This window comes from Platichthys flesus, chromosome 5 (genome assembly GCF_949316205.1).
Source record: "Platichthys flesus chromosome 5, fPlaFle2.1, whole genome shotgun sequence".
NCBI lineage: Eukaryota > Metazoa > Chordata > Actinopteri > Pleuronectiformes > Pleuronectidae > Platichthys > Platichthys flesus.
The window spans coordinates 22,451,476-22,465,801 of record NC_084949.1 but is presented as its reverse complement, the minus strand read 5'-3'; the positions used below and the strand labels follow the sequence as shown (position 1 = coordinate 22,465,801).

The 14,326-nt window shown below is 40.7% G+C and overlaps 1 protein-coding gene across 3 annotated transcripts; it reads left to right on the top strand.

Moving 5' to 3' along the window:
• The first annotated feature begins 219 nt into the window (after window positions 1-219).
• Window positions 220-14,274, top strand: arfip1 (ADP-ribosylation factor interacting protein 1 (arfaptin 1)). Of its 3 annotated transcripts, XM_062388813.1 has the most exons (10): window positions 220-742; window positions 2,332-2,696; window positions 6,721-6,822; window positions 7,338-7,446; window positions 7,987-8,088; window positions 9,567-9,679; window positions 9,981-10,202; window positions 10,334-10,491; window positions 11,332-11,506; window positions 11,596-14,274. In XM_062388813.1, the coding sequence occupies exons 2-10, from the start codon at window positions 2,334-2,336 to the stop codon at window positions 11,749-11,751; spliced, it is 1,500 nt and encodes a 499-aa protein (XP_062244797.1). In that variant the 5' UTR covers window positions 220-742; window positions 2,332-2,333; the 3' UTR covers window positions 11,752-14,274. The 3 variants fall into 3 exon arrangements, with proteins under 3 accessions (XP_062244797.1, XP_062244798.1, XP_062244799.1); XM_062388814.1 differs by lacking the exon at window positions 7,987-8,088 and having other exon boundaries at window positions 225-742; XM_062388815.1 differs by lacking the exon at window positions 2,332-2,696 and having other exon boundaries at window positions 231-742.
• The last annotated feature ends 52 nt before the right edge of the window (window positions 14,275-14,326 follow it).

Below are 14,326 nucleotides of genomic sequence, written 5' to 3'. Positions count from 1 at the left end.
CACTGAGCCTTGTCTCCTTAGGAAGGCCGCAAGACTGACAGATTATTGTTATTGACGCTGAACAGAGTTCATGGACATTATTTTTCACAGCTGAGAGCAAAATATATGAGAAATTCATGTGAATGTATAAATGTTCAGATCAAAATTCCAAAAATAATAAAAAAATTTAGAAGGTGAAAGTTGTTGTTAGCTGACCGAATACCTCACTGTTTTATTGCGATTAAAAATAATATTTCAAGTTCTCTCTGGGGTATCTTTCAAACATGGACTTCTGAAAAGTCCCAAATTAATATATAATGTCATTACAGTTCGATTTTCTTTTAGGATAAAAAAGGGAAATATTATATAATACATACTATCTCCATCTATCCATCCATCTATCTATCCATTCGTTTGTCTGTCCATCTATCTGTCTATCCGTGCATCAATCTAAATGCATGCAGCTCCATGAACCAGCAGGGGGAGCTCGCATGCAGCATATGATGCAGTTCGCCTCAGATGACAGCCGAGGGCCCCCGTACACAGTGGCTCAGTCTTCCGGGGTTCGAACAGCGAGTCCGCTGCAGCTGGAGAGCGACGCTCCTCCGATGAGAACTTTGTAGTTTTATCCGTGCGAGTGTTTACCTAGAAAACAGGCGACAGCGGCGACACGTCCGGCAGCGTCACGACACCGAGGAGGGACCCAGTGAACCGCTGCTAACGGCTAACAGTGCTACAGAGTTAGCCACGGCCGCACTCACAGGTAAAGTTTTTTTCGGGCATCGCCATTTCCTTGTATGCAAAGAGTTGTGCAGCTTTTCGAACAGTGAGATGACTTGTAAAGTTTTTTAATGAAGTCTGCCGTGAGTGGGTCGCATTAGCCACGTTAGCTAACAACACGGTCAATGGCTCCTTTAACTCAGATGAGTGGTCGGCGTTAAGCTAACACAGGGAGGGGAAGCCACACGTAGGTTCTGTTGAATGTTTGCAGTACATCCGTGTGTCCTCCATCCTTCAACACTACACCGTGTACTGCACTTAAAGTACTGCTCAGTCACGTGACTCTGCAGCAACAAGTAATTCACCTGACATCGCAGTTTAGACTTGTCATGTTCCAGCAGCTCTACAGTTTTTGACACGTGTCAGCTTCCTCTTTACGGTAATTACTCTGTAACCAAGAGATAAACTTATTGCCCCCCAGCGAGAGGAAACCCTGAACGGGCACGTCACTTCCTATTCTCCAAAGTGACTGCAGATATTTACCTGTTGTTACAAATCGATTATTGATGGAAGCTTGAGGTCATCACTTGCACCTTTTTAGAGGAACATGTACAGTTTGGGTTTATTTGCAAAGAACAAACTCTAGAAAGCAAATGTTTTTTCTTGCACACTGATAGAAAGCTGTGCACTAACACAAAAATGTAAAGCAAACAATAGCAATTTTAGGATCACACATGAATAAGAATGTGTCTTTAAGAGAAATTTTGAATAAAGCTTGAAAGCCCTCATAGAAAACGCCCGGTCACCTCTGGTCCTCAGCCGGGACTTTGACAAATGGCCTCAGGATACGACCGGGCACATATGGTGTTCAAGGATCTGAGATGTGCTTAGGTTAGTTGAATAGAAATAACCAATTTGTGATTTCTGGTTTGTATGTAACTTTAATGGTAGCTTCATCATTCTGTTTTTCCTTTATGACCCATTTAAGTTGTCTCCCTTGCAGATGCTGGGGTTTGTACTACAGCCTCAGTTTGGGTCTCTCTTGCATCATCATTCAAATCTGAGTGGAACCGCCAAGTATCTGCTTTTCTGAATATCAACCAAATAAACATGTTAGTTATTTGCACAATGTAAACCACAGTTAGATTTCCCATTTATTTGTTTGAATGCATAAATGTATGATCATTTTTGTCTGGGAATAAGTACTGTGCAAATGTATGATAATCAACAGATAACCCTGTTAGAGAAAAATATTTCTAATCAGCTACATTTCTTGATGGACATGTAACTTTCACTGTACTTCTCTTGTGCTGTAAAAAAGGAACCAGTATATATGTCATGTCCAGGTACCATTGTTAAAAGTAGAAAACTGGTCAGACAGGTTAACAACGTTTTTGTTCATTCAGCAGCCTAGATTTGTTTCTTTGAGGATTCTGGGAATACCTCCCATGAGCAGTCAGTGGTGTTAAACAGGGATTTATCTTTCAGAAAAGCAGACGCTCAGCTGAATGAATGGATGTAAAGATAAACATACTGTACATGTACAAGACTGGGGCCTGGGTAGTAGTGCACTGGTAGCAGTTAGCCAGTTCGATTGGACCCATTCACACCCTCCTGTCTGTCTGTTTTCAGGTATGTCTGAAGTTAGTCTTGAGGCTGATTCGGGGAGGACCTCAGCTGAGAACCCTCAGATGGAAAGTGAAGAGACTGACAAGGCAGAGGAGAGTTTGAGTGAGGATGTGAGACAGGAGAGAGTAGACGACAGTAGGGGAAGAGCTTGCACTGATGAGGTGCTGTACGACATCCCGATAGACAGCGGTGAGGAAAATGCAGAAAAGAGTGACGAGGACTTTCGGAAGGAGTGTGTGGTGACTCACAGGGATGCTGATGCTGCACATGAGTCTGTCAGTGTAGACACGGGGGGGCACGGGACAAATCATCATGGTGAAACAGCTGAGGCACCAGAGGAAAGCAGAGATTCGGACACCGAAACAAAGGTGATATTTATCTTCCAGCTTTAGCTTTCTAGCTCTTCCTTGCAGCGCACCTGTTCATGTGGCTGTTGTGATCTTGATTTGCTGTGTTGGTGGCGGTCTCTTTTCCTATATATCAAAGAATGATTGAGTTGTTTCTGAAGCTGCATCTGATACATTCAACAACATTAACCTGATTTATAGCCCTGAGGAGTCTGTTTTTGTGTGCGTGTGTGTTTTCGCCTTTTGTTTGTGTTGGTAGCGGTGTTTCAGATTCCATTCTGCTTTAGAGGTTGTAAGTGTTGGTGTCGTTGTTGCTCTCGGTGCAGTTGGTGGCTTTCTCGCTGATTCTAAGTGTCTGTGATGTTCCGTATGTGTTTGGGGATATTCTAAGATTCGCTCAGTTTATTGGCTTTGTATTACGCTGGCTTTCCTGAAAGTTATTTCTAATTTCTATCGTTGTATAAAAAAATACACTCACCAAGCACTTTATTAGGAACGCCATACTCGACAGTTCCTCCCTTGGCTCTCAAATCAGCCTCAATTCTTCGTGGCATTGCTTCCACAGGATGCTGGAAACGTTCCCTTGACATTCTGGTCCAGATTTGTCAGCTGCACATTCTTCTGTTCTACCACATCCAAAAAACTTTCCTTTGGATTCAGGCCTGGTGACTGAGGAGACAACTAAAATACAGTGAACTCACTGTCAGGTTCATGAAACCAATAGTTGGTGCATTACGATGCTGGCAGTAGCCATTAAAAGATAAAGATGGCCATGAAGTGATGCACATGCTCAGCAATTACTCACTGAGAGGCTCTGAGATTCAAACAATGATTGGTTAATATTAAGTTGCCAAGGAAATATCCCACACACCATTACACCACCATGACCACCAGCCTACACATACGTGCTGTTGATACCAGATAATGTCTGTTTGTCCCAGGAGACATCATGATTCTTCAGACCAGTATATGTTTTTCAGTCTTAATTGTCCAACTTTAGTGAAGCTGGGACCATTTCAGCCTCAGATTTATGTTCTTGGCTGACCGGAGTAGAACCCGATATGGTCTGCTGCTGTTGCAGCTCATTTGCCTCAGGTTTTGACATATCTAAGATGCTTTGCTGCTCTCCACAGTTTTAAAGAGTGGTTCTGAGTCATCCCGGCTTTTCTGTCAACTCCAACCAGTCTTGCTATTCTCATCTGACCTCATCACCACATGGAGTGTTTCTGTCCACAGAGCTGCTCCTCAATGAATGATATTTCAGACCATTCTTAGCAAAAACTCTTAACTCTCCATGAAAATCCCAGATCAGCAGTTTCAGAAACACAAATTGGCCCCAAACCATCACACCACATTTAGTGACTTTATTCATTGCACCGCTGCACATGTTCCTAATAAAGTGCTCGAACAGTGTATATATAGTATTGTATTTCTATGATGTATTTGAGACATTGAGACATTATTTGTTGGTTAGTATACCCTCTGCTACAGCCATACGCTTTCCTTGTGTGAAAGTGGAAAAAACACATGCTGTAAACAATCCAATTTCCTCCTAATAGTTCCTATGTGTATATTGGGTATGTACAGAGCCCTTGAACTCTACATGCTAACAGTCACATGGCTGGCAAAGTGAGACGGATTTGGAGTCCTGACTGCACATTCTCAGGCAGTCCCACATTTATTGTGTTATTGGAAAGTGTGACTCCTCAGGCTCGGAGCCCAGAGCCTGTATTGCACAGCAGATTGTATACACTTTAAACAGAGAAACTCATTTTTGTGTTTAACCCTCTTCTTTAAATAGCCCTAAATGTAGCACAGTTGTTATAATGAAATATATCCATCCATTCTGAATTCCACTTCTAACACGTTTGCATTGAGAATCCAGCTCGGGAGGCAAGATGAGGCTTTTCTTTCTCCTCTTTGGCTGACGCAGCTAATTGCACAATTAGCTCATTGTTGTTATCCCTCGATCCCTTCCTCTCACGTCAGGTTAGCTTGTATCCAGGATACTGAACTGCTGGGAATGGCAAAACACGACATGCCATACCTTGCCCCTACATACGCCTGATTATCTTTCAGCAACTCAACCACCTTCCCTGATCCACTGGGCCAACACTGTTAGCAGGCTTTCCTGTGGACTGTTTGCAGATGGTGGGTGGGATCATTTTGGCTCAGGGCCCTGATCATCTGTGGATCCATGACTGAATTAGTTCCATAATGGTTTATGACACTGAAATCTAGATCTGTGGACAGTTATGGTTCAGCTGTAGCTGAATGGGTGGGGGGGGGGACAGGGTTAGCAAATGTTGGTTACAACCTGCCTTTATTTACACTTTTTCTTTTTTTAAATGCATGTAACCAGAGATGTTCCTCTGTCTGACAATCTGTTAAACCTGGTGTCAGAGAGGACTATCAGGCAGGAGTCTGTCTGATCTGCATTACATGGGTGGACAAGCCTAGTAGTGCATGTCTGAGCTTCCTGCCTGCATGCAGGCGTCGTGTGGCCTTTAAGTATTTATGCCTGACACACGGCAATAGACAAAGTAAAGTCTGTGTTCACTCAGGAGTAAGAATAGGTCTTTTAATTTGAAAGTAATAATAAAATCTTTTTGATATTCATTGTAATTGTCAACCTTATCTGAATGATTACTTTGATTATTGGATTTTAGTATCTTGAACCATTATGGAACTAATGTCTAATAGTCTATCTTAATACAATAGATCATCATTATATGTTTTCTATTAATTTAACTGTAAATAAAATAATATTTTGTAGCCCCCGTGTATTTACAGCAGTTTGTGCGGTTTACATGTATTAGGATTATTTTATTCTTTCACATTCCATTTTAGAATCAGATGTTTATACCCAGAACTGAAAGGAGTTATATATTTTGGTCATTTATGACATAAATTATACAATCAACCAATTAAATGTGGGAAATTTAACACATTCAAGTATGTGTTATGATTTAAACACATGATTTAAACTCACTTGTTTACCTGCACAGTGAAACCAGTTAGTTAAGACGAGACCTGGATCTTGTTACCTGGTGATCTGGTAGCTGTGTACATTATTTACACACCGGCAGAGGTCCATAGAGGAAGGATCTGTTTCAGAGGGACTTAAGATTTATGGATCATTAAATTAAAGTAAAGCAATTCAGCTTTACATTGTGAGACCCTTCAAAGCTCACATGCAAACCTCTATAGTGATTAGACAAGTGGCCTAGTTCCCAAGTCCACAGTGATTAGGTCCAAAAGAAGTTTACTAAAAGTAGCACAGCTGTATTTTCAGCCTGCAGCAAACAGACAGCCAGTTCATTACAGCCTGAACAAAACTCATGTGGTCACAAACTGGTGTCTCCACCCTTTGGCTCGCTAGGAGACAATATGTTAATGTGCAGCTAGCCAGCCACCGTGTCGCTGTTACATATTAATCCACAGGGACAGATTGTCCATATGATTTTCAGCAGTATTATATATGGAGAGTTTTGTCCTTTGCAGGCTCCTGTAGCACAACATTTTTCCAAATTAGAACATTATTGACAGAATGAAACGTTTTAATTTGACAGGCTCTTACTTATGTTATGTTTAGTTCATCACACAGCTCTGTCAACTAGAAGACAGTTGAAATTCAAAGTCAGTTGTTTCACAAGAACTACATTCACTGTGAAATGCTGTAATGATGCAACAAAAGGAACTTAAACCTCACGAAGCCGCTCATCCTGTCCCACAAATTAATGAAACGAACAATTGAAAGAGGATGGTTTGGCCAGAAGATACATTTTTACTGTAAATTGCTGGGATTGGACAATTTAGCTGCAATCATATCTTCAAATTGGGAAGTTTTTTTCTACCTTTTGTTCTCAGGATTTATTGGCCCAGACCAATAACTTCCACTGTGGCAGTGTCCACAAGGTGGCAGTCCACAGCCACTGTGTCCTACTAGTGGACCCTGAGTCCTGTTCTCTTAATGGTGAGCTGTCCTCGGGTTGTCAGCAGGAATTGAGCAATAACCTGCTTCATTTCACCTCCCCCTGTACAGGAAAGCAGGATGGCTGAGGAGTCCCATAGAAGCTCAGCCGCTGAGATTCCAGTCACCAGCAATGGAGACCTGGATCAGAGCCCAGAGACAGTTTTCCAGAGGGTAAGAGTTTATTTAGAGACTTTTCAGAACGTGTGCACTCACAAGCAAAACTTTGAATAGGTCCTGAAGGTCGTCAGGTTGAAAGACGATGTCCTTAACAACAACAGTGACACCTGTGTGTACTCCACACTTAATTAACCGTGCAAACAACAAGTATGAAGAAAAAAAAAGCTTGACTGCATCATTTTTAATTGGCCATTATATTGTTTTATATACACATTCAGATTACTTCTTTCAAGAATCCGACTGCAGGGATTTTTGGGGCTGATATTAGTGGGTAACAAAATGTCTGATACTGAACCCCTGTGCCAAAGAAATGCTATTTTGTTTATTATAATAATAAATGAACAAATAGTACAGAGTCTATTTTCTAATATAAAAAATAAAAAAATGTAATATAATTATTGGTGGATCACAAATATAGAAAGTTCACCAAACCTTTTCCATGTCATTCCTGAGTGTCTGCACGCAACCACTAAACCTGTTAATAAAATCCCTGTTTGAACTTTTCATAGGACCCTTACCCCGGTGGCCCTGGTGCTCTCAACCTCTCAGAGTCCTGTGTCTCCTCCAGTAACTTTGCTTCAACAGCAGAAGGCTTCATTGAATCAGGACCATTCAAAGGTAAAAACTCCGCTCTTCATTTTCACTATGATTGTCTGAGTTTTGTTTTTGTCTCAATTACTGTTTTAAGATGCAGCAGCTCATTAGAAACTCTCAGGTTTTATTTGTTATTTGCTTCATTCAGTGTTTACAGGCCATCTTTCTCCCTGTGGCTCTAGATTTTTTTTTTATCTGTGTGAAATTTTAAAGGGCCGACATTTGAATTTGTAAAGGTGGACATCCAATTGAAAATAATGAGTTTCCTATGATCTCCAGGCTTTAACCCTCCTCTCCTTTTCATCATCACACCCTTATTACAAATGCTAATAAAAGTCTCCTCACAGAGCAGCAAGCTGTTGTTGACCAGTTTACCACAGGGTTGCCATGGCTATTTTCCATGTTGTTTACACAGAACGAGGAAGGCTTTTGTTAATGGAAACAGTCACGCTGAAATATCAATAAAACGCACAGGAAATAAACATCACTGACAGATTTCCCCCTTACGCTTGTGTAGGAGGGAAAGTGACATACTAATGATTCATAACTCTGAATATCTCCCAGGGTCAGCAAGCCTGCCCACGTCTCCCGTGGCACTTGTAGCTCCCAGCTCGGCTGTTGCCGGGCGCCTGGCGCGCTCTTCCAGCGATAGTCAGGCTGAGCAAGGTACCCGCAGGAGTGTGAACGAGATGATACTGAATCATCCCCATCTGCACACTAAATTAACCCCAATCCACAGGACCTTTCTCGGTTTCTTACCTTCTCCTTGTTCCCACAGGCTGCGCTTACATTCAGAATCAAACCTGTCCTCTCCCCCTTTCTCGTTTAAAGGCTCTGCAAACGTTGCCATTGCATAAATCTGGGCTAATAGAAGTAGTTTGTTTGCTTTGCACTTGCTAATTTTAAGTGTTTATATTCTCCTTAGAGTCATTTTCTAAGACCTAGAAATCGCTATTTCTAGATTCGATGCCAGGTCTTGATGCCCATAAAACATTTGCTTTGCTTGGAAAGAAAACTGCTTTCACGATTAATCTCAGTGGGTTTTTCCCGCTTGCAACCTTTGTCCTCGCAAAAGTTGGCACCCATAGTCCGGCTCTGTGGAGAACCGAAACTGACTTAATGTGGTAAAAGGTTGGACCAATTTTACTTGACCAATGTCTAATACATATTTGGATATTGTCCTGTGTTGGTAACACAAAACTTAACTGGAAACACTGGTTGCTAAACACATGCTATACAGTCTGTATAAAGCTGCAGGGTAGATGTTGCTAATCATTATCAGTTGTATGCTTCATACCACTATAGCATCCCTATATAACCCTCATAGCTGAGGAGTTTAAGATTTAGCTTAGTAGACTTGAGCTTTGGTGGAGGACTTTGACAAACAAATACAACAAATTGAATTAGGTAAGTTTTTATTTGAGATAGTTTGACACTATGAGAAAAGAGACTGATTAATAAACAACTAATTAACTAGATAAATGTGGTCCATCCTAATGAAGAGAAGCATTGGCTTGTCCACTGTAAGCATCAATTTGTTGAAGCTAAAATTACAGCTTTTTATATTTATTATTAAATAGTAAACGTCTTGTATTTATGTAGTAACTTTCCAGTCTTATATCAACCACTCAAAGCATTTAGCCATTCACACACACATTCATACGTTTCTATACGCAGTGGTCCTCTATCACTCACCATTCACAAACTGCTGGCGCAATCATCAGGGCAATCTATGCGTTTAGTGTCTTGCCCATGAGCACTTCACCAGGCAGACTGGAGGAGTCGGGGTTGAACCAGAAGTTAGCTACACATTTTCTGTCAGATAACCTTTACCTACAGTTCGTCAGTTTCAGGACTCCATCTCTTTCCCTCTGTGCCCAAAAGTGCTGCTGCAATTGTTAGTATATTCAAAGTGTGTTATTGTGACTAATTATATTCTCATTTTGATTGGAATAATCCCACATGTCCCCCTGGTTCTCTAATGCCCTTTTAATTGTTTCTGTGTGGAAGTTTCCGTGTCCTAATGACACTGTTTCGATAATACCTTGAAATGTACTTCCCTAACCTCCACCACAGGCTTTCTATCTTTCAAATCATTTAACTGAATCGCTAACTAAATGAATGAATGACTTTTAATTGTCCAGGCACAATGAATGCACAGCCAAACGTTGGAGCCCTGGTCCTCTCAGATGACTTAAAGAACCCAGCCATGGAAAAACTGGACCTAGTGAGAAAGTGGAGCATCAACACTTATAAAGTAAACCTCCCTGTCCTTTCTCTTATTTTTTTTTCCCTCCTTCATTCTGCTGCTCTTCTCAGCCTTGGCCTCACTCTTTATCTTCTCTCAGTCAAGTAGGAAGTTGGCAGACAAAGTGAATTATATCTGAAACTGACAACTGCGTTAACTGATATCTTGTCTTAGACTTTATTTGTTACAGCCTGTTCTTTTGATATATTCTTTCATCAGTCTCTCTTGAGTCAAATACAAACTCCCCACAGTCGCCCACAGTATTCTAAAATGTTAGCGTGTGTGTTAATCAGCCTGCTTTCCTCTGCAGTGTACCAGGCAGATCCTGTCCGAGAAGTTAGGTCGGGGCTCGAGGACCGTCGACCTGGAGCTGGAGGCTCAGATTGAAGTCCTTCGTGACAACAAGAGAAAGTACCAGAATGTGATAAGGCTGGCTCAGACGCTGGCCAATCAGCTGTCCCAGATAATGCAGACCCAGAGGCAGCTGGGCGACGCCTTCGCTGACCTCAGCCTCAAGTCTCCAGAACTCCATGTGAGTCTATATCTATTGATACATTAATACGTAAACATTAATCTTGTTTCGTGATGATTGATTTTCACAAAGTTGACTGAAAGTCGTATTAACCTCTAAAACGCCTGTTCATGTTTGATTGTGTTTTTCAGGAGGAGTTTGGTTTCAATGCTGAAACCCAAAAGCTTTTGTCCAAAAATGGAGAGAACCTGCTGGGTGCCATCACCTTCTTCATCGCCAGTGTGAACACACTCGTGGACAAAACAATCGACGACACCATGATTACTATCAAACAGTATGAAGTCGCCAGGTAACGTGCACAATTATGCTTTTAACTTTATAGAACCTTTTCTTCCAGCTGTGCTTGGTCAAAGAAACACCAATCAATCTTAAATCTACCTTGATTAATTACATTTTTCGTTTACTTCGGGGCAAGGCAACAAGCTGTAAAAACAGCACTCGCATATCATCTTCATAAAGGTGATGAATATGGTTGCAAACAGTCCACACATCAGCAGACAACAGAAGAACAGTACAAGTCCTTCAGAGGAGTGTTTTTTTCCTGCTGAAGTATAAAAGTCCAATATTTTTTCTCACTTTCACTCTTTTTTGGGCTTTTTGTCTAAATTCTTTTTTTCCCAGTTAGATGACAACTCTGTTTCTACCTTGTGTTGCTGGACAGGTGTTGTACACTTAATTTTTAGCTCTGCTCTGCCATCTCTGATTACTAAAACTGAGGAGAGCCGTAAAACTGAATTTAAAAATGGCCCAACAAGACTAAAACAATGAGCTGAATAACATTCAAATGCTCAGTAAAACTAAGAGGAACTGCAGAGTCAGGTGATAATTCACCATGAGCAACATTTACCCTTTACACATTGTTAATATGTGAATATTAATTGATTTCCATAGTCATAACAATGTAAAACATCTTTTGGATATAAAATATATATTATAAATAATATAACTTGTGGACTGGAGCTGGTCTGCAGAGGTTACAAAATTAGTCATTGGTCAATTTCTGGTGACCCTGCACTTTCTTATGTATTGGGGGTTTGGCAACACTTCTCCATGTGTCTTTACATATTGTGATGTAAAAACACACACACACACATAGTTCTGATGGTGTTAAATGATGTCACTTCCCCAGAGTTGAGTACGACGCGTACCGCACGGATTTGGAGGAGCTGAATTTGGGGCCCCGTGATGCCATCACAATGCCCAAGATCGAGCTGTCGCAGCAGCAGTTCCAGCTCCATCGTGAGAAGTACGAGAGGATGCGAGAGGATGTTGCCGTCAAGCTTAAGTTCCTGGAAGAGAACAAGGTCAGCTAGAGCCTAAAGTCTTTATATCGTCTTCATCAAAGTTAAATCTGCTCATAATCACTCTTTCTACCTCACCGGCTCCCTAACAGGTGAAGGTATTGCACAACCAGCTCATCTTGTTCCACAATGCCATAGCTGCATACTACGCCGGAAACCAACAGCAGCTGGAACAGACACTCAAGCAGTTCCACATCAAGTTGAAAATGCCAGGTGGGGACAGTCCATCTTGGCTGGAAGAGCACTAATCACTCCTTTCAAAGCCACAGTGGCTCAGTTTGGGGTTTTGACAGGAAATGTCAAGTTGTACAAAGCAAACGACAGGAAACCCTCTTCTACAACTACAACTCTTCAGCTGTCTTTTGAAATCTCTGAATTGTAAATCTTTTAACAAAAAAAAAAATACACAATCTGTTTTACTGTTCTTAAACAACTCTTCTCAGCTGTACCTGTTTTTCAAATCATAGGAAATGCACTTTTATACTGTTTGACAAAAAAAAAAAAAACGTTGAACAGGAGTTGCTGCAGCAAACACATCGGGAAACTGTTCATGGTCTTTTGTATTCCAGCTTATGAATGTTGTGTCCCAGCACGGCGGACATGCTGGTTCTGTACGGGCAGCTACAAGATTAACATCGTCTGCCAATTATATTCACATTATCGATATCCCTCTCAACAGCAGACTGAGATGAGGATCCATGCTTTACCAAGGAAGATTACCTACTCTCAACGTTAGATTTTCCTCAACACATGCTGTGATAAATGGGGGGAATCAAATTCAGATGTTTGGATCATGCAAATGCAAACTGATCATCTTTACAAGCAAACACAGAATAAAGTGATAGTTTGACATTTTGGGGAAATATGCCTATTTTCTTTCTTCTGCGTAGAATCAACAGCATCTCACGTTCGTCATTTAAAGGTTCAGCGTGTAAGATTTAGGTAAAAGGGATCTATTGGTAAAATTATCCAAGTGATGTTTTCCCTTGTGTGTTTCATCTAAATTGTACAATTGTTTTCTTTACTCTAGAATGGAGCCTTTATATTTAAATACTTTATATTTACATCAGGGTCCTCTCTACAGAGGCCACCATGTTTTTTACAGTAGTCCAAACCGGACAAACTAAACACCTTTTTCAGAACTGAAGGCTACCACAGGTTCTCTTCCATGTTTGGAAGTGAAGGGTGAGGTCAGGGGTGTTCAGCTGCAACATGCAACTTCACCACTAGATGTCACTTAAGTCTACACAGTGAACCTTTAACGAAAGCCAGCACCTGGTTTGGTAGAATTAGCTTAGCATATGGAATGAAAACAGCTAAGGTTAAAAAAACATCTCCCTACCCTCTAAATGACACTAATACAAAAACCAAAGTGTATAAAAAAAACAAGTTGTGGTTTTATGTGGGGCAGGGGGTTGTACCTTAGGACAGAGGTGGGCCAACGGTTTCCCTGTTTCCAGTCTTCATGCTAAGCTAAGCTAACAGACAGAGTTATGGAATAAGATTTAGATATTTCCCAAAGTGTCAAACTCTTTAAATTGAGATTTCAAAGTTAGCCGTTAAGTAATAAATGTCACGTGTTATATGATCAAGAGCCTCTTCATACATGGCATTAACATGTGTCACAGGAAAAAAAAGGTCCAATGCACCCGAGTGATGTATTGACAACCGAGGGTTCAGAGGCATTCGGGGGTGGTCTGGGATGAGTTCGGGGTCTGTTTTCTAAATTGTGTATTGTAATTCTTCTATGTTTTGTCAGACTAGACATTGGGAGTGAAATGCTGCCCCCCGTGGTTAAGAACAGGAACACATTCAGTCTTTGAGAACAGAAGTGACTTGTATATAGAGTGGAGACATGTTGTCACAAATTCCCTATTTTCATACGACTGAACCAGTGTGTTGAATCTCCTCAATTCCAGAGAAGGTGAAGGACCAGCCTTACGTGAAGAAACGTGCCTTGATTTCATGAATTAGTTCCGCTCCTCTCCTTCATGCTAACTGGTCTTTCAATCACAAACCGGCACCGTCACTACCAGGTTTTAGGACCAACTCTCGATGGAAGAGAATGGACCAAACATACACTCCAATGATATATATAAAGCCTATATCACATCAAAACACTCCATACGAAAATAACTTATAGCTGTGGTTTGTTTTTAATAGGAAATGCTCCATTAACTGTAGAAAGTCAGAATCTATTTGATGAAATGCTGTTTCTTATGGTATTTATCCGTATTGCGCACATGCACATTTATGCATTTGAGACTTATTACAACAAAAACTTGTAAGAACTGTTTGATATGTAAGGTGTGAACCAAATTACAAATAACCTGTAAACTTTAAAAGACCAGCATCCTTTGCCTGTACTGCTGACGGTTTCCTTCATTGGGCTTTATAAAAGTATAATTTTCAATGGGGATGTCATATCCTCACTTTGTTGATTTGTACTTTTACTACGGCTCACTGTAGCAGTGTGAGAGTGTGAGTTTTGGAAAAAAATCTCTTGTTTCCTGGAAATAGGTGGATATATATATATATATATATTTGTAATTTTCTCTATTTTTCCTTGAGTGTGTAGTCAATGATCAATGCAGCCGTTTGTTCTTTGTTTCTTTCTTTTTCTTCCTGAAGACCCACAGAATGATCCACTAGTACTGTTGTGTACTATAGGATCTTTACCTTTGTAATAATGAAACATTAACAATTGGTGAGTTTAAAAAGATTCAGAATGTGGTGTAACCTTTGGGGAAATAAAAGTTTCTTTTCTTTAAGCGTCTCTCTCTTGTTTTGTTGGGTTTTCATGGTAGTAGCTTGAAAGAGACA